At 31.7% G+C, this 18472-nt stretch overlaps 8 protein-coding genes across 19 annotated transcripts; 4 read left to right on the forward strand and 4 right to left on the reverse strand.

Annotated features, from left to right (window-relative positions):
* Positions 1–162: 162 nt before the first annotated feature.
* Sf3b2 (splicing factor 3B subunit 2) lies at positions 163–4549 on the forward strand. Of its 5 annotated transcripts, XR_013081057.1 has the most exons (5): positions 163–362; positions 531–2639; positions 2703–3891; positions 4084–4208; positions 4312–4549. XR_013081057.1 is itself a non-coding variant. In XM_076781911.1 (3 exons), the coding sequence occupies exons 1-3, from the start codon at positions 339–341 to the stop codon at positions 2769–2771; spliced, it is 2202 nt and encodes a 733-aa protein (XP_076638026.1). In that variant the 5' UTR covers positions 163–338; the 3' UTR covers positions 2772–4549. The 5 variants fall into 5 exon arrangements, 1 of the variants encoding a protein (XP_076638026.1); XR_013081055.1 differs by having other exon boundaries at positions 2703–4212; XR_013081056.1 differs by having other exon boundaries at positions 2703–4208.
* Positions 3063–6840, reverse strand: LOC143350091 (GPI ethanolamine phosphate transferase 1). Of its 7 annotated transcripts, XM_076781902.1 has the most exons (9): positions 6427–6742; positions 5997–6343; positions 5692–5912; positions 5375–5597; positions 4990–5275; positions 4470–4914; positions 4068–4401; positions 3607–3997; positions 3063–3488 (listed from the first exon to the last, which is right to left on the reverse strand). In XM_076781902.1, the coding sequence occupies exons 2-9, from the start codon at positions 6230–6232 to the stop codon at positions 3069–3071; spliced, it is 2556 nt and encodes an 851-aa protein (XP_076638017.1). In that variant the 5' UTR covers positions 6233–6343; positions 6427–6742; the 3' UTR covers positions 3063–3068. The 7 variants fall into 7 exon arrangements, with proteins under 7 accessions (XP_076638017.1, XP_076638019.1, XP_076638020.1 ...); XM_076781904.1 differs by lacking the exon at positions 5997–6343; XM_076781905.1 differs by lacking the exons at positions 5692–5912; positions 5997–6343; positions 6427–6742 and having other exon boundaries at positions 4990–5298; positions 5375–5512.
* LOC143350097 (optic atrophy 3 protein homolog) lies at positions 6807–8328 on the forward strand. Its single transcript, XM_076781918.1, has 3 exons — positions 6807–6913; positions 7130–7325; positions 7417–8328. Exons 2-3 carry the CDS (start codon positions 7184–7186, stop codon positions 7938–7940), a joined length of 666 nt encoding a protein of 221 aa, XP_076638033.1. The 5' UTR covers positions 6807–6913; positions 7130–7183; the 3' UTR covers positions 7941–8328.
* An 89-nt stretch (positions 8329–8417) lies between these two features.
* Positions 8418–10175, reverse strand: LOC143350102 (centrosomal protein CCDC61). Its single transcript, XM_076781926.1, has 7 exons — positions 9991–10175; positions 9770–9852; positions 9555–9706; positions 9170–9366; positions 8808–9107; positions 8596–8673; positions 8418–8530 (listed from the first exon to the last, which is right to left on the reverse strand). The coding sequence occupies exons 1-7, from the start codon at positions 10157–10159 to the stop codon at positions 8454–8456; spliced, it is 1056 nt and encodes a 351-aa protein (XP_076638041.1). The 5' UTR covers positions 10160–10175; the 3' UTR covers positions 8418–8453.
* Positions 10176–10184: 9 nt separating this feature from the next.
* Yata (N-terminal kinase-like protein yata) lies at positions 10185–14272 on the forward strand. The gene is made up of 12 exons (XM_076781910.1): positions 10185–10571; positions 10685–10831; positions 10911–11039; positions 11113–11324; positions 11658–11748; positions 11826–12308; positions 12385–12606; positions 12680–12932; positions 13024–13194; positions 13267–13538; positions 13611–13719; positions 13797–14272. The coding sequence occupies exons 1-12, from the start codon at positions 10458–10460 to the stop codon at positions 13946–13948; spliced, it is 2355 nt and encodes a 784-aa protein (XP_076638025.1). The 5' UTR covers positions 10185–10457; the 3' UTR covers positions 13949–14272.
* A 49-nt stretch (positions 14273–14321) lies between these two features.
* Gnpnat (glucosamine 6-phosphate N-acetyltransferase) lies at positions 14322–15588 on the reverse strand. 2 transcript variants are annotated; one of them, XM_076781921.1, is made up of 5 exons: positions 15421–15588; positions 15110–15230; positions 14973–15035; positions 14756–14832; positions 14322–14681 (listed from the first exon to the last, which is right to left on the reverse strand). In XM_076781921.1, exons 1-5 carry the CDS (start codon positions 15433–15435, stop codon positions 14439–14441), a joined length of 519 nt encoding a protein of 172 aa, XP_076638036.1. In that variant the 5' UTR covers positions 15436–15588; the 3' UTR covers positions 14322–14438. The 2 variants fall into 2 exon arrangements, with proteins under 2 accessions (XP_076638036.1, XP_076638034.1); XM_076781919.1 differs by having other exon boundaries at positions 14756–14883.
* Position 15589: 1 nt separating this feature from the next.
* Rpt2 (26S proteasome regulatory subunit Rpt2) lies at positions 15590–17597 on the forward strand. The gene is made up of 5 exons (XM_076781914.1): positions 15590–15705; positions 15936–16497; positions 16599–16985; positions 17072–17307; positions 17383–17597. Exons 1-5 carry the CDS (start codon positions 15703–15705, stop codon positions 17515–17517), a joined length of 1323 nt encoding a protein of 440 aa, XP_076638029.1. The 5' UTR covers positions 15590–15702; the 3' UTR covers positions 17518–17597.
* On the reverse strand, positions 17521–18373 carry LOC143350099 (uncharacterized). Its single transcript, XM_076781922.1, has 2 exons — positions 18095–18373; positions 17521–18015 (listed from the first exon to the last, which is right to left on the reverse strand). The coding sequence occupies exons 1-2, from the start codon at positions 18182–18184 to the stop codon at positions 17614–17616; spliced, it is 492 nt and encodes a 163-aa protein (XP_076638037.1). The 5' UTR covers positions 18185–18373; the 3' UTR covers positions 17521–17613.
* Between the last annotated feature and the right edge of the window lie 99 nt (positions 18374–18472).

Genomic DNA, 18472 nt, shown 5'->3' on the forward strand with positions numbered 1-18472 from the left:
ATAAGAAGAATATGAATTTTACTGTGGTTAATTACTTTCAGTAACGAAAATTTATAATTTTCTTTAACTGATAAATTGCAATACTTTCTGAATAATGCTTACGTAGTTTCCAATCTTTTCAGTAATTTGGTTCATACTCTAGAATCTAGAATGCATCTTTTCTATGTTTACTTCAATGTTCGTGGCGTAGGCGAAATATTGTTTTATGTTTTTAGTCTGGTGCATCATTTATGTGTACATTGATGGGCACGAAGTTTCTTATAAAAGAAACGTTTTGAGTTACAAATAAATCAAAATTTTAACACATTAAGTGTTTAGTGTATGGAAAATAAAATAACATGGAGAATATGCCAGGAACTGAGGTTAGATTTGTTCTTATTTAAGAGTAGAATAATGTCCATTTATATCATAATTCCTGTAGTATTAAAGCAATTATGAATTGTTAATACATTTAGTTGTATGTATTAATAGTTTTGTAGATTGTAACCATTTAGTTTTACATTTTAACATCTTATTAATTCTGAACATAGAATCAACAAATGCCCCATCAGATACCACCTATGATGAGTATGCCTCCCAATAATAATCATGGAGTTCCAGGCTTGGAACCTCCTAAGATGTTGCCCAGTTTGTTGAGCTTAAAAGTGAGTCCACCAAGTGAATTACAAAATCAGAATTCATCGGATGATGGAGGACGGGAAACAGACAGTGACTCAATGAAATTGCCAGCAGCTTTAGAACAAGCTCTAGCTTTTAAAACAGAAAGAGCTAAAGAAGTAGGAGCAGATCCTAATGATATAGTTTCTTTAGGGAAATCACCTAATCATGAAGCTATGGGAGAAGACGTGTCTCAGTTAGATGATGTTATAATTGAACCTGAAACAACAGCAGAAAAGACAGATACAAAGATGACTAAAATTAAAAAGAAGAAAAAGAAAAAGAGGAAGAAGCATAATGTTGGAAAAGAAACAGAAAATAAAAAGGATAATATAGAAAATGCAAAACCTAAGGATTTGCCAGAAATTGAGTACATTCAAGAAATTCCGAGTGTTAATGAATTGGAACCAATGTATCGTCAGTTCGCTAGAATTTTCGAAGCATTTAAATTAACTGAACCCGAACCTAAACTTACAGAAGCAGACAAAGGAGAACCGATAGGTCAGTATCCACCAGTAATAAATTTGCAAACAACTGGAACTGTACCCAGCAAAGTACCACCATTGGACGATTTTGACGATGATGGAAATCAACAGCAGCAACAGCAGGGAACCGGAGAGAACGGCGCTCCGCGTCTTTCCAAAAGAAAATTAAAGAGATTAACACGCTTAAGCGTTGCAGAATTGAAACAACTTGTAGGACGCCCTGATGTAGTGGAAATGCATGATGTTACTGCTAGGGATCCAAAACTTCTTGTTCAACTGAAAGCCCATCGTAATACAGTACCTGTACCAAGGCATTGGTGCTTTAAAAGGAAATATTTACAGGGTAAACGCGGTATAGAAAAACCTCCTTTCGATTTACCAGATTTCATAAAACGCACAGGTATTACAGAAATGAGGGCAAGTCTCCAAGAACGGGACGATACACGCACATTGAAAGCTAAAATGCGGGAAAGAGCAAGACCCAAGCTTGGTAAAATAGATATTGACTATCAGAAATTGCACGATGCATTCTTTAAGTGGCAAACTAAACCTCGCATGACCATTCATGGTGATCTATATTACGAGGGTAAAGAATTTGAAACGCGCTTAAAGGAAAAAAAACCTGGAGAATTGTCCGACGAATTACGCACTGCCCTTGGTATGCCGGTAGGGCCTAATTGTCACAAGGTACCACCGCCGTGGTTAATTGCTATGCAACGTTACGGACCGCCGCCAAGTTACCCCAATTTAAAGATACCTGGTTTAAATGCACCAATCCCAGAAGGATGCGCATTTGGTTATCATGCTGGCGGATGGGGGAAACCTCCTGTAGATGAAACTGGAAGACCATTGTATGGAGATGTATTTGGTATATCTCGTACACCAGGTGGAGATGCTATGGATGAAGAAATTGATAGAGGTATGTGGGGTGAGCCTGAATCAGAATCTTCTGGTGATGAAGATGAAGACGAAGATGCAGAAGAAGGCGGAGATGGTGAAGGAGAAGGAAAAGATGGAGATGGAGATGCAAGCGGTTTGGTTACACCTGGTGCAGAAGGTTTAATAACTCCAAGTGGAATCACCTCAATTCCTGCTGGACTGGAAACTCCAGAAACAATAGAATTAAGAAAGAAGAAAATTGAAAGTGAAATGGAAGGAGGGGATACACCTGCTCTGTACACAGTTTTGCAAGAACGACGAACAGAAGGACTTGGAGCAAGCATGATGGGTAGTACGCATGTATACGATATGACAGGTGCAGCGGGAGGTCAAGCACCTCCGTCTGTAATTGCTGCGCGTCGTGGAGTAAGTGGAACAGCATCTGATGGAAGAACAGAGAAAGACGGGGCGGTCGAATTGGCATTAGATCCAAGCGAGTTGGATCTCGACTCTGAGGCAATGGCGTCCCGGTACGAGGAAACTATGCGATCGCGGCAAGCTCATTTAAGAAGAGAAGACTTATCAGACATGCTCCAGGATCATGTACAACGACAAAAAGTAAGTATATTGTGTATTCAACATGTCAATTAATATATCCATTGCATCAATTTATTTTTACAGAGTAAACGTAAACGTCAACAAGGTCAGGATTCAAAAACTTCTAAAAAATATAAAGAATTTAAATTTTAAGTATAATAAACCGAAGCATTACATAAATAAAGTTACTTATTTGAGACTAATAAAAATTATATTATTGCGTCAATATTCCATATTCGAGATTTCTTAGATAATGGATTATCATCATCAAAGTACCATACTATTTCAGACTTGGTAGTTTAAAAAATGTATTAAATTTTGTTTCATACTGTAATGTAATATAGTAGGAGTATACATATATATTAATTTTTAAAAAAGGTAAGAAGTATTGTTTGCTTACTTTATTCAAAATAACATATTATTGGATTTCATACATATATTTTGTATTTTTTATACAATATGTGTTTTTTCTAAAACCATATGAAACTTGAATTTATTTGGAATAAATATCATAAGAGGGTATGAAAGATAATACAGTAATAATAAAAGACATGGAAGACATATCATGATTATGAATCTACTGATGGCACTACCAATATCCAACCAACTTCCTTGAGGACTAACACAGTACGCAAGCGGTAATGATAAACAGTCTCCAAATAAAAGTACCGCTAGAAAAATATTTGAAGATCCATGTACGTGGCTTGCGCACCCAATTAGCATTAAAGGAATGCTAATTTTTAGTAATATTAATGAAAACATTGTAAACGGTGAAAAGATTGTTACAAAATGACGAGTCCAAGAAGGATCAAATGAACTGATACTTGCCATATTGCCGGTTCCAAAAAAACACAGCAACGTATATAACATCTATAATTAATTGTTTAGGACATATGCAACAAACTGTGGTAACTTCGCTTAAAAATATATGTAGTAAATTATAATATTAATACATTGTTTTGAAAAACATAATAGTGAAAAAGGATACAAAGATTACAGCTTTCAATAATTCATCCACTGTCAGAAGATTTTTAGTCCTTTGGTAACTTTGACTAGAAAACTCATTTGATCGTGGCCAACAAGATAAATGTAGTGCAAGAAATATGAAGAAGAAGGGTTCATAAGATGCTGATAATAAAACAAGTGGGCAGAAAAGACCCAATATGACTGCTTGCATTCTTTCCTTTGATTCTATAGGATAAGTACAAATGTATAGTGGCGTTGTTAATAAAATCGCCCATGATACCCAATTTCGACCATCTATAAATTCTAGGTATGTCGCCCCTGTAACGATTAGTCGAAAAATTTCTATTGCTTTTCTAAACTTTGATCGAATTTTTAATGCGACTATTACTGTTACAATGCATATACTGAGAAGTCTGAAAAACAAACATTTTAAATTAAATTTATTTAAAAAGATATAATTGTTCAACATCAGTTTCAACTTACACAATATAAACTCTAGGAGATGGCTCTACAACAGGTAATAATGGAAAGACAACTAGAGATAATGCTGTCCAAAAAAAATTCTGAGCGTTTTTTGATATTAACTTTTGAATAAAAGCCGTACATAACATTCCTACACTAAGGGTAGGTCTGTATATTAGTCCCATAAAAATTGTTATTAATAACAAAATAATTCCTATGACCTCTGCCCAAGGAAATTTATCATTTTTAATTCTTAATTTTACAGAGTATATAATCATACATCGAACGGCAAACCAAAAAGAGATTACAGCTAAAGATGTATAACAAGGTAATCTCAAATTTCTGCACTCTGAAACTATTTTATTTGCATAAAAGGTAGATATACTTTTCCAAACAATTGTATATAGTCATGACATACTATACCTTTATGCATAATAAATATTGTAATTAGTATACATGCAAATGCAATATCTGCTACTAATAAAATAATGTGATTGGTAGCACGACGCTTAGTTCCAGCTATTTTAAAAAATAACAGTATTATCCATCCTAGCCACATTATAGACAAATACATTAAAAACCACGATCTTTGGTATTGTCGGAAGTATGATAAAGATTCTTTGGCTATTTTAATTGTATCAACTATGTCATTTAAATTTTCTCTCGAGTCTTTTCCTTCAAGATATTTATCTAATGTAGAAATTTTGTAATCCAATTCCATCTCTCTCCAGTCAGTAAATCTATTGTCTACGCAATTCATTTCACGATTTGCTTTTACTTGATATGTTAACTGTTTTAAATTATTTAATAAAGCGTGATTTATGTATTTAAAATCAGTATTGCTTAAATACTGCCACGGCAAAACACCCTGAAAAAAGTGTGTTTGTAAATGTTTGAAAAACTGACTGGTGTGTAACTATACCAATATTATGTTTATATATACTTCACTATTACTGGGGATAGGAATACCAATTAAAGTTGATATCAATGGTGTAATGTCTACTTGTTCTACATCCCGACGAGAATAAGATGCATTAATTCCTGCACCCCAAACAATTAATGGCGTTTCTGTTTCATCTGTAGAACCACTTCCATGTGATCCCCAATCAGTCATTCCATGATCAGTTGTAAAAACGTATGCAGTAGCATTATCACCAAAAAAATTCTCTGTCATTTGTACAACTTCTTCTATTTTATGATCAACATAATTCATGTTATCGACGTATTCTCTGTATTTAAATTTAATTTGAAGCTAATAGAATCATAGTTTTATTAACAACATAGGACAATACTTGTATTAAAAATCTCAATTGATAGATTTTAAATACCTAGAGTAGGGTTTGGCAGTATGTCCTGTAGTATCACAACCAAGAAGGTGAAGGAAAAAAATTATACGCTCTACATTTTTCATTTTTTCAGCTTCTTCCCGAAGCCAAGTTAGGTACTTCTCGAATACCCATGAATCTAAGCGCCAAATTTTGCCTTGTATTATATCAAAGTCTTGCCATTCGTGAGGATAGCTATCCCCATGTATGTTTCCTTTTGCATTTACTTTTGGGAAATATCAAATAAAGAATTAAATCTATTATATGAAAATTTTCTAAAATATTCTATTAACTGAAGTTAAATAATGTGTTTGTTATACCTTTTGTAAACATGGGTATAATATCAGGGCTTCCCCATGCCCATGAAAGGTGACTTTGATTGAAAACAGAATCAAAATCAACAGGATTTTCTTTCCACCCTTTAAAAATAGCACTAGGATCTTCATATAATCCTGCACAAATTGCAACAATACCTGGCCTAGATTCTGTGGGCAATCGTGTATGAGATACACCCCATACACCATTGTATGTCATCACATGTCTACAATCAAAATCATATCATTATATTTAACAGCAAATTCTGAATTTAATCATAATGAAATAATAAGATTAATAAGTTGATTACTTAAGAAATTTTGGTGGTGATTCGATAAAGGTTCTAAATCTTAAACCATCTGCCACAAACAAAACCAATCTCTTTGCTGGTGCATTTTTTAAAACTGGTACATTTGGCAATTCTTGTATAATGGGGGAATGAAAATTCACGTCAAGTACACCCCATAACAACATCAAATGCATTGCAAAGCCCCATGTTACAAATGCATAATTAATATTTGTATTATTGTTTTTTTTATCAGGCATTGTTTCAATCAGTAATCATTATCTCAATGAAGATAATGCTATATGAACTCTTCAAATATTTACTTTCTCTTTTCTAATTACTAAACCTGTTAAATTGACATCTTGAAATACCTGTTTCCAATCAAACAAATTATTAATTTCTTACCATTTCAAGTGCTATTTCAATTATTCTACATTTTATGTAAATTTCTTACATGTTCGATAATTTTTTATTGAATTTTTAAATTCGTAGAGAAATTATTCAGTCAACAAAGTGATTTTGTAGATATTTGCACGAGTTTGATATAGTGAAAGACAAGGCTTCGATATACCATCAATTTAGGTTTAATAAAAGGGAATATTTTACTTATAATCTTTCAAAAATTTAAACAATTAACTACATCATAAGGATACATATCCATATGTAAATACCATTCCACGAACCAAATTTTATCAATATGCATGAAGTTGGCTACTATTAATTCATAGTTAAATAACTGATGCTTTGTAACTTTTTCAACATAAATTTAAATGATATTTACAAAAATATAACAGTTTTTGTAAGATAAAATTATGTGTACATACATCAGATACTTTTTATACTACAGAAAATATAATATGTCATACGAATGGTATATATCATACGATCCTCGTCAGTCATTATGGTCGTCTGCTATACCCTGAAGTAATTTCAGTAGTGAGGTAATGGTTTTCAATACAGTATGAAATTGAGTACTTTTCGTCATGACATTCAATGCAAAGACAACCTATATTAATATTGTATTCGTAATATTTTATATATAAATACGAGTAGAATGTAAAACAGAAACGATTGATATGTTTACTAGAAAATCGTCTATAATTGTAACACATTTCAAATGCATTACAATGTTGCTTCATACACATCATAATTTTTAGGTTTTAGCTAGATTAAACGTGGTTGTTAAGCTGTCGTAAAAATAGAAAGAGAAAATGGTAGTGGGTGTTTTTCCGGCCCTTAAATTGGGAGTGTTGTTTGTTAAACAAATCAGTAAACCTTTAGCAAAGTTTCTAGTTAATCAAGCAAAAAATCATCCTGTATTTAGAAACTATATTATCATACCTCCTGCACAATGTAAGTAAAGAAGTTTTATCATGATGTAATTGTTAATTATAAATATCAAAACACTGTGTCCACGTCTTGTATTATTATAATTTAATTGCAGTTTATCATTGGGCTGAAGTAAAAACAAAAATGTATATAATGAATCTTGGTAAGCCTACCAAAGTTGCAAAATTGAACGAAGCTATGGCAATAGAGTTAGGAGCAAATTTGATAGGTGAGGTTATCATATTTAGCGTTGCTGGTGGTTGTCTAATATTGGAATACAATCGCCAAGTAGCAAAAGAAACAAAAAAAGAAGAAATACGTCTTATACAGGTGGAAAAGTTTACAAATGATATTGAGAATTTAAATAAAATTACCTCTCAACAAGAGGCTGAAATTCAATATCTACTAGAAGCTATTAAATCATTATCTAAACATACAAAACATAAACTGCCTACCAACTCGATAGTAACAGAATTAAATGAACAGAAAGAGAAACTTTACACGGATAAGAAACTTGATACAGATACGAATTTGGAAACAAATATAGAAAAACACAATAGAGAAAATGAAAATCAATCGCTGGTCGAACGTGCTATAATATACTACCAACATGATGTCAAAGCAGATAAACTCAGTTAACTTAAATTATTTTATTAGTAAATGTGATAGGGTGGATATAACATTATTAATATTAAAAGCGATAAATAACAAATACATTTATAATGCTGCAGTGTACATAAAAAATATTTTCCTTAATACATACAGTGCAAGATTTTGTACATAAGTAAGGGCACAGACACTTGCAGCAATTTTCATATACTATTATTGAGAATATGCGGTATTCTGTGTTTGTTATACATTCTTTACATATATAATCTCTTTCTTAATCATCAATCACCCTCAGAAGTAGATATATAATTTTAGAAAAATTTATTCACATGTACAAATGTTTTTTAGTCGTGTTATTTTGAATAACCATCCAAATACCTGTTTATTTTGTTTATAGCTCTGCCAGTCTACTTAAAATATCATCTCAATTGTATTATATATAAAATGTATAATAATAATGGTGATATTAATAATAACAGTAATTGTTTTAATATATATTTGCTAATGCGTGTTTATAAAACAAACTTCCGATTTATTCATCTTCTAATTCAAATTCATTCCTTCTTTTAACATTTTCTGCAATGTGTGAATTCTTGATTCCAAATTTTCAAGGTCAAGTTCTACAACAAACATTTTTGGTTTTGTACATAAAAATGCTATATTCTTTACTATTTACAATACTAACTTGAATCCTTTGTTTTGTTATACTTTTTTATATTTCGACAAGGAGATCTACGAATTCTAAGTGATTCCATTGAACTGCCTATAAGTATTGATATGACAAATCAATATTGATTTGAACAAGATAATAGCTAAAGTGTACAAATAATTTCATGGAAAAATTTTTATGGTAGAATTTTGTTTGCAATATATGTATATTCTAATATTTACGTATACCTGGTGATAAACTAGATTTAGAAGTTTTAACGTGACTAGAAACAGAAGAAGATCGACTTCTGCTTTGTCTACCATTTGAATAATTCGATCTTGTAGAAGAGGAACGGTTATAACGTTTTAACGCTGGACTACCATCTCCAGGTTTTCTACCAGCAGATTCAGTACATTTTTGAAGTTTTAACAACAAAGCTGCATTTTCAGCTTTAAGTTTTTGAATTTGCGTTCGAAAAAATGCTCGTTCTTTAGCAACATTGTTTTCTAGTGATTTAATCGACCCCAGTAAAACTTTTAAATTTTTTCCTAAATGTAAAAATTACTTGAAAAATTTATGCATAAGAAGTTATACATTTGTATATTTGTACCTCCATTTGTAAGTTTCTGATTCTCTTGAACAAGTCTTTGATTTGTGGTTGTAAGTTGCTCGATGCGTCTTTGTAAATTTTTATTCACTCCCGTCGATTGTAATTTTTCAATTTCAGCTTGTAATCTTCTAATGGTACATTGTAATATCACTGGGTCAGGTAAACCACAATATTCCAGCGGTAATGGATAATGGATTCTTAAGGAGGTTGTTATATTATTAGCATTTAATTTTTTTCAGAGAAATTTTATTTTTACAGGTATTTATTTTGATTACATATATGTGTGTGATAAAGAGATATTATTTACAAATAATACAAAAAATGCCTTTATTTATAACAGATTTCTTATGCTATGATTTCACAAAATCTGTTGCATTATACTTACCTATCAAATTCTACTGTATACGTTAATATAAGGTATCTACGATTGTTTGTTGCGTTACCGAAGCTCGAACACGAATTACGTTCAAGTCTACGTGCACGTAACAATTCTAAATCTTCAAATGTGAGAAGGTCCAAACTAATAGATTCACTTGTCTGTAATTAACTTCTTTTTAAATTTCGTTTACTTTATTTAAAGATTCGAGATATAAATTATACTTTTAACAATCCAGATTGCAGCATAGCCACGAATACATCAAAATGCTTGTAGTTTCCAGTTTTGTGAGTTAAGTTTTCAACATCTTGAAAAGTTCATAAAACGTATCGTTAACAGCTCGATATAAATGTACATAGAAAGATAAAAGTTAAATAACAAAAATTAATATAACCCTAAAATAATATGCATTAATTACGGCGAATAAAAAAGTTAAAGAACGAACATGCAGCGTCGTAGGAGGACTGCCAATTCTCGCCAGTATATTTGTCAGTAACAGTCACCTCCAAATTTCGCTGGTATTCCTTAAAAGCAGTGACTTTTATCTTTACAATGTATTCTTTACCACTTTTAAAAACGTAAGTTGTCACTAAAGATGGACCAACTTCATTCATACTTAAAAGTGATCATTAATGCAACGACGAATGCTTGACGGCGAAAGTCTTTAAATAAATCAATAAAAATAATTTTCCGATTTGGAAATATAATAAAACAACTTGATTAGCGCGTTTGCTAAAATTTCACACCGATTTATGCACAACCGATAGAAGTTCAACGCAAACACGTAATTGACGCGACATAGTAGCGCGGTTGAAGATAGGTTGTGATGCGTAACTGTCAATGACATCACGATGTGGTATTAGTCGAAGAATGAACTTTATTTATTCTGCGATAAGTAGTTAAAGTGCAAAAATGTGGTCCTTTTTTTCAAGAGACCCTACCAAAGATTTTCCATATGAAATTGGTGAACCAGTTTCTGGTTTGGACGACAAAAGTGTCTGGACATTGCACAAGGCCAAAAAAAAGGTATAACCTGACGCGGTAAAATCTTAAATGATATTTCCCGGCTACGCGTATGCAATCGAATTCTTCTAGCTATGCAAAATTTTATTTCTGTTACCTGTGATACTTTTATGCAGGGCTCTACAGGAGGTGAAGATGTTTCTGTGTTTGTCTTTGAATTTAAAAATGGCAATGAACATCTTTTAGACACAGTTCGCTCTGCAGTGAAAAGATTAAAGACGCTTAGGCATCCCAGTATACTCGCATATCTTGATAGTCTTGAGGTATAATTATGATATATCGCATACAGTTTGATCGGTAATAGATTTGGGTAAAAATTTTGAATATCTCTCATAATTTCAGACTGATAAAATGATTTATTTAGCAACAGAACGAGTAGAGCCTTTACACAATCGATTGACAAAGAAATCTGGCACTAACAAAGAGTCTAAAAAAGAGTTATATTTTTCTTGGGGAATATTCCAAATTACAGTATGTATTAAAGCAGGGAAAATAATATTGCATTTCATGTAATATACATATTATATAAAATACATTTTAACAGAGAGCATTAAACTTCTTAAATAATGATGGTAATTTAAGACATAACAATGTCAATTTATGGGCAGTATTTGTAAATGAGGAAAGTGGAGAGTGGAAACTTGGTGGAGTTGAATATATGACGGCGGTAGATGCTGTTTATAACATAATACCATCAACATTTCAAGCATATCATCCTCCAGATGCCAAGGAAAATGTTAAGCCAGCTACTAAATGGTAAATAAGATTTCTGACAACAAAAAAAGAATTGCACGTGTCTGCTTATGTATAATTATTATTTTATATGTAAAATGTATGCCATTTTCTTAGATTATATGTTATTGAAAATGTAATTTCAACTGAAAAATAATTTATATATTTTTGTTCATAGCTATAATTTATTTAACGTATAAAGCATTGACAAAGTAATCAAAGTAAATTTTCTTGCTTGGTAAATAATAAAAGATAGTTATCTTATTTGCAAAGTTACATTACCATATCAGCTTTTCTATATGTAAACATTTAGGTTTATTGTTAACGCTATGAAACTGATGAATAAATAAAAAACAGCTCGGTTGACATGTGGGGACTTGGGTGCCTGATCTGGGAGACATATAATGGTCCACTAAGTTCAAGTATGCAACTTAAAACTATCGACAAAGTATGTTTTCCATCACTGTTAAGATTGATATTACACCTAAATTGAACTATAACTTTAAGTTCCTTTTTCTTTTTTAGATCCCCAAACAATTGCAAGTGGTGTATAAAGAATTGACTAATGGGAGTGCAGATGGAAGACCGAATCCTGCTGATGTGATAGCACGTTGCCGTAGTAACGGGGGATTTTTTAAAAACGAACTCGTAGACGCACTTTTATTCTTAGAAGAAATTCAAATGAAAGAAAGAGGAGAAAAAGGTCGATTTTTCTCGCAACTGGCTGGTCAGTTAGAATCATTTCCAGAGGGTGTTGGCAGATACAAAATTTTGCCACAGTTATTGGCTGCTTTCGAGTTTGGCGATGCTGGAAGTGCAGTGTTACCTCCTCTCTTACAACTTGGACGCCAATTACCCGACGGTGAATATCAACGAAGAGTCGTACCATGCGTGGTGAAGTTATTTGTGTCGAATGATAGAGCAACAAGATTAAGATTACTACAGCAATTAGATCGATTTGTTGATCATTTACAGCCTGCTACGGTTAATGAAGCTATCTTTCCACAGGTCATTACAATTATTACTTTCTTTTATTGAATTGAAAAAGCAAAGTTTGAATTTTCTTTATTATTATTCCACACAGGTAGCTAGAGGTTTTCTAGACACAAATCCTGCAATTAGAGAACAAACGATAAAATCTGTTGTACATTTAGCACCAAAATTAGATTATAATAATCTTAATGTGGAAACATTAAGGTATTTTGCTAAACTTCAGTCAAAAGATGAACACGGCGGTATACGTACTAATACTACAGTTTGTTTAGGAAAAATTGCTCAACATCTTCATCCCCAAATAAGACAAAAAGTATTTTGAATTTAATGTACAGTTTATGAAATAACATGTAATAAATTAAATTCTAAATAACGTGTAATTGTAGGTATTAATTGGAGCATTTATTCGAGGTACACGGGATATATTTCCACCAGCTAGAACGGCGAGTATCTTAGCATTAGCTGCAACGCAGCAATACTTTCTGCTGCAGGAAGTTGCACATCGTATTTTACCAGCTTTGTGCCCACTTACTACAGATACAGACAAAGGGGTAAGAGATAACGCGTTTCGAACTATTCGAGGATTTTTATCGAAACTTGAAAGAGTATCGGAAGATCCCGGGCTGCGTGAATCTATGGGTATTTATATACAATTCGAAGTTGTTAAATATAAAATATTGCTTCTTAAGAATTATTGACATATAATTAAATTTAAACAATTTTATTTCAGAGGCAGACGTAAATACAGCGACACCAAGTCTCAGTAATGCAGCAGCAACATGGGCGGGTTGGGCTGTAACGGCAGTTACTGCGAAATTTTATCGTAGTCAATCAGATACGCCTAAATCTTCAAATCCTCATGGCGGATCAAGAATTTTACTAAATAAACCTGCCTCTCTGGGTATTTATATGCATTTTAAAACTCTGTTCGATGTTTAGATGCTTTTACTATTAATACCTAATTGAATTACAGAACAAGCTAGTAGTTCCCAAAGTAGCGCTAGTACAACTGCTACAACAAGTAGCGCTACGAGTATGACGTCATTAGATCACGATCATGAACATGACCTACAGAATGCTACAAATACAAATTCAGATTGTGATTGGGATTGTTGGGATGCTGATAATTGGGGTGATATGGAACAACAACCTTCTACCACCTCGGTACTCGGGACAAGCAATGTCTCACCATCTCCACATTCTGCTAAGGATAATGATCAGTGGACAAGTTTAGAGGAAGAACCGGTTTGTATTAATTAACACTACATCATTTTTGTTCCATTTTAAAAAGAAACAAAGCATAAATATTACTTTTAGGAAGAAGAAGCTGCACAAAGTGTAGAAGATAAAAATGAATCATCCGAGGTAGGTTGGGAAGATTCAGAATTTCAGCCTCTAGATGATTTTCAACCACTAGAGCAATCAGGTACATTTATATTGTTAAAACAAAATTCGTATGGTATAATAATATTTAATTACCTAATATTTATTCTTCGTTATAAGGAAATATTGAAACTACTGGTGTACTTAGTGGAAATAATAAATTGGAAGAAGCCAAAAGGAAACGAGAAGAACGCAAATTAGCAAGACAAAGACAAATGGAAGCGAAAAGAGTGGTAAAATTACGAAGCAGTACTGCTGCTAAAAAATTGTAATTTAGATGTCATAATTCAAGAATTCCATTTATGTACTTGAGAAGAAATTTCAATGATGGATTAAAATGTGATTGATGCAAAACAAGTATTTTTTTTATTAATTGCAGATCTGATATTGAATAAAAATTAATTTTAAATTGTTTGTTCAACATTGTTTATTACATTATACATTCTTAGAAAATATTATTGTATACAGTAAAATATAATTATATATTATTTTGACAACTTATATAATCCATAGTATATTGTTTCATTTGTAATACTTGGTTGAGAAAATACACATACTTTAAAAAAGTATATAAATATTTACTGTATAATATATTTTAATTATAAAAGTTTCAACAAAATTTAAGATTATAAACTCTTGCATGTTTAAAAATGATCAAAGTTTTATTATTTATTTTTCTTTATATCGAGTATACAAATTTAAAAAGTCATATTTTAAACAACAAATCTTTTTTTATACAAATTTCGAAACATTTTTTTAATGTCATAAATGAGATTGTTCTGTAGTATTTTCATTGTGGAATCTCATATTAAGGTAATTAGCATTGCTAGGTTCACGTTTAAATCCTAAACTTTCATAAAATGTTATAAGGGAATCTTTACAGTCTAATGATAATTTGTAACACTGTAAATAATGTGCTAGTTGTAATATAATTTTTACTACTAGTTTTCCTAATTGCTTCCCACGGTATTTATTATTTACAACCACATCTTCCAAACGTCCCCTCTGTAATGGATTTCTCATATTAATTATTTTAGATATGTATTTAATAAGAAACTGGTTAAAGAAAGCAAACATACAAGGGCACAGTTGTGAATAAATTTCTGTTCTACAACCAATGTTGCACTTGCTATTATTTTTCCAGTGCTTACATCTTCTATTACAATGATGTAATAACTACTAGTACATTTCATTGTATAAAAACGTCCTATACATTTGTAAATAATGTCAGATATATTTTCATTATCCTATAATTCATATTTTACTTTGAAAATAATTAAATTTAAAGGGACTTACTTAGAAATTGTTCTTTACTAATATTTCCAACTTCAGTTAATTGAGTTAATAGTTGAAGGAAATCTATTAAACATTTATAGTACAATTAATGAACAAAGTATATTATCAGCAGCAATTTCTTTCTGCAATTGCTTTACCTCTATCATAATCGCCAGATTGTAAAGGTCTAATTAATAAACCTTCAACCTGTGATAAGGATAATCTCTCCAATATACTTGCATTGAACAATTCAGTCTCTGTATCTCCAAAATTGTTTCCCTGATAAAGTATTATAGATGAAAGTTAGATAAATTATCAATATTAAAAACTTAATGTAATACGAAAACTGTAAATTCTTAAATGTCAACAATATGATAACATATTGTCTGTCAAGTTGAAAATATTTTCAACTACGAATCGTTTATCGAGCAATTTGAACTATTTTAAATTTATGAAAAAAATGTACAACCTCTACAGAACTCATTGTAATTACACAGACAGTTTCTAATTAATATTTCGTACGACAGAATCCTCTTATCTTTTGCTTTCGTTCAGACTTTCGTGCACATCAGTGTAATCAGATTAGACATAATTGAATACGTTGACGGTGACACTAGTAACGAGGAACATGACGCTAAGGAAGTTCCTCGTTACTAGTGTCGCCATCGATGCACTCACTTATGCCAAATCTGACCACACTGCGCAGGAATGACTATGCCGTTTCATTTAATGGTCGAGTACTGAACGTGAAATGGTAATCTTTTAAAACTTTTCTATTATGTATAAAATAATCAACTTGTACTATGACAGATAGTTTATACAATAATGCTTATGAGAATTTTATATAATATAAATTTAATATTCTTTATTAGATATTTTCTTTTCACTTGACATTCTAGGTTAACTTTGTTTCTAATTTCAATTATTTTGTATCGTATTCAAACTGTTAATGTTAACCTTTGTTTATTATAATTATCATAATAGGGTCAAAATCAGTCTGGTAGCGGAGGTTCGGGAGGTGATAAAAAGGATGATAAGGACAAGAGAAAGAAGTATGAACCACCTATTCCAACGAGGGTGGGCAAAAAGAAGCGACGTATAAAGGGACCTGATGCTGCTTTAAAATTGCCACAAGTTACACCACATACACGTTGCAGATTGAAACTTTTAAAATTAGAACGTATAAAAGATTACTTATTAATGGAGGAAGAATTTATTAGAAACCAAGAACGGCTAAAGCCACAAGAAGAGAAAAATGAAGAAGAAAGGTCTAAAGTTGATGATTTACGAGGAACACCAATGTCTGTTGGAACATTAGAAGAAATCATTGATGATAATCATGCTATAGTTTCTACATCTGTAGGCTCTGAGCATTATGTGTCAATTTTATCATTTGTGGATAAGGATCAATTGGAACCTGGATGTTCTGTGTTATTGAATCATAAGGTTCATGCAGTTGTTGGGGTTTTGGGTGATGAGACAGATCCTATGGTTACAGTAATGAAACTGGAGAAGGCTCCGCAAGAAACTTATGCTGATATTGGTGGTATGTATACTCCTACACACAAGTTGTTCTTCTTTACATGGTTATACAAAACATTTGTGTAATTTCTTAAAAGAACAAGTTTTATATTTATCATTGATTAGGTCTTGACACGCAAATTCAAGAAATCAAGGAGTCTGTTGAATTACCTTTAACTCATCCAGAATACTATGAAGAGATGGGTATTAAACCACCCAAGGGAGTTATACTTTATGGTCCACCAGGAACTGGAAAAACATTATTAGCCAAAGCTGTAGCAAATCAGACTTCTGCAACTTTTCTAAGAGTTGTTGGATCTGAACTCATACAGAAATATTTAGGCGATGGACCAAAACTTGTAAGAGAGTTATTTAGAGTTGCAGAAGAACATGCCCCTTCGATTGTGTTTATAGATGAAATAGACGCTGTAGGCACAAAACGATACGACAGTAACAGCGGCGGAGAACGTGAAATTCAAAGAACTATGCTAGAACTCCTAAATCAACTCGATGGTATGAATAGCAATTGTAGATTCATTATCAAATATTTTCAAAATTTTATTATTAATTTTATTCAATGATTACTTCTATTTGTTTAGGTTTCGACAGTCGAGGAGATGTTAAAGTTGTTATGGCTACAAATAGAATTGAAACTCTAGATCCAGCATTAATCAGACCAGGTCGCATAGATAGAAAGATAGAATTTCCATTACCTGATGAAAAAACAAAAAGAAGAATTCTCAGTATTCATACTAGCAGAATGACATTAGCACCTGATGTAAATCTGGCAGAATTGATTATGGCTAAAGACGATCTTTCAGGTGCAGATATAAAAGTAAGATTTTATTTAAATAATATCTTAATGGAAAGAAATTTCTATTAGATACTAGAGAATACTTTTTATTCATAGGCTATATGTACTGAAGCTGGTTTAATGGCATTACGTGAACGTCGTATGAAAGTTACCAGTGATGATTTCAAGAAATCTAAAGAAAGTGTTCTCTATCGGAAAAAGGAAGGTTCACCCGAAGGATTATATTTATAAGAATACTGCAATAAATATTCTTTACTTCTGATTCAAGCATAAAATGCTATACATGCTAATAAAAACATACAAAACATTTATATTTTGATTACAGAATTAATTATCTTCGAATAGCTGTGAAACCTGATTTGGTATTTCTAATATATTTGATTCATTGATATTTAGGTCTTTTATGTATGGTTGAAAATACCCATACAGTGTTTCAATTACTTTTATGGAATGTGCTCTTTGATCATTAATAATATCTGAAAACTGTTTTTGTGTATCATCATTTTTATTTTGAAATTCCATTGCACATATGTGACATGCACCTCTTCTAGTTTTATCAAGAATTTCGCTTATATTTTGTGGATGCTTCATATTATGTGGCACAGCATTTAATAAACTCTTAAATTTTCCTAAAATGAAAGCAGTTTTGAAAGCTTCTTCGTAACCTTTGTCAAAACCTTCTTGAAACACAGATTCTGATCCATTATCTATTCCTTCTCTGTAACCACCCTTAAAAAAATAATAAAGTATTTAAATTTATGTATACGTATTATTTAAATTGCATGTTTCTTCGTTATATATGCAATACCTTTTCAGCAGCACTTGTCATTCGATTCCAATCTTTAGCAGCAATGTTCAAGGATTCTTCTATTTGTGATGTATTTGAGAATTCATCCATATTATTTCAAAATTTTTCTACATTTACATAGTGCGTAATGTTTTTTTAAACTACTTACTATTATTTGTAAGTATTGGAAATGTGCAAGAACTACCAGCTTTTAGATAATTAAGCGTTTAACACTGTAATATAATATGATAAGCTTTCAATTATTACGTGGCTAAAATATTAGATGATGTTATTGAACTTTATAATAGGTTATCAAAATAATTTTTTTTCAGGAGTATAAGCAGTGTGGCCAGATCTGGCATAATTGAGTGCATCGACGTCGACATTAGTAACGACGAA

This window comes from Colletes latitarsis, chromosome 14 (assembly GCF_051014445.1).
Source record: "Colletes latitarsis isolate SP2378_abdomen chromosome 14, iyColLati1, whole genome shotgun sequence".
In the NCBI taxonomy this organism is placed as follows: Eukaryota; Metazoa; Arthropoda; class Insecta; order Hymenoptera; family Colletidae; genus Colletes; species Colletes latitarsis.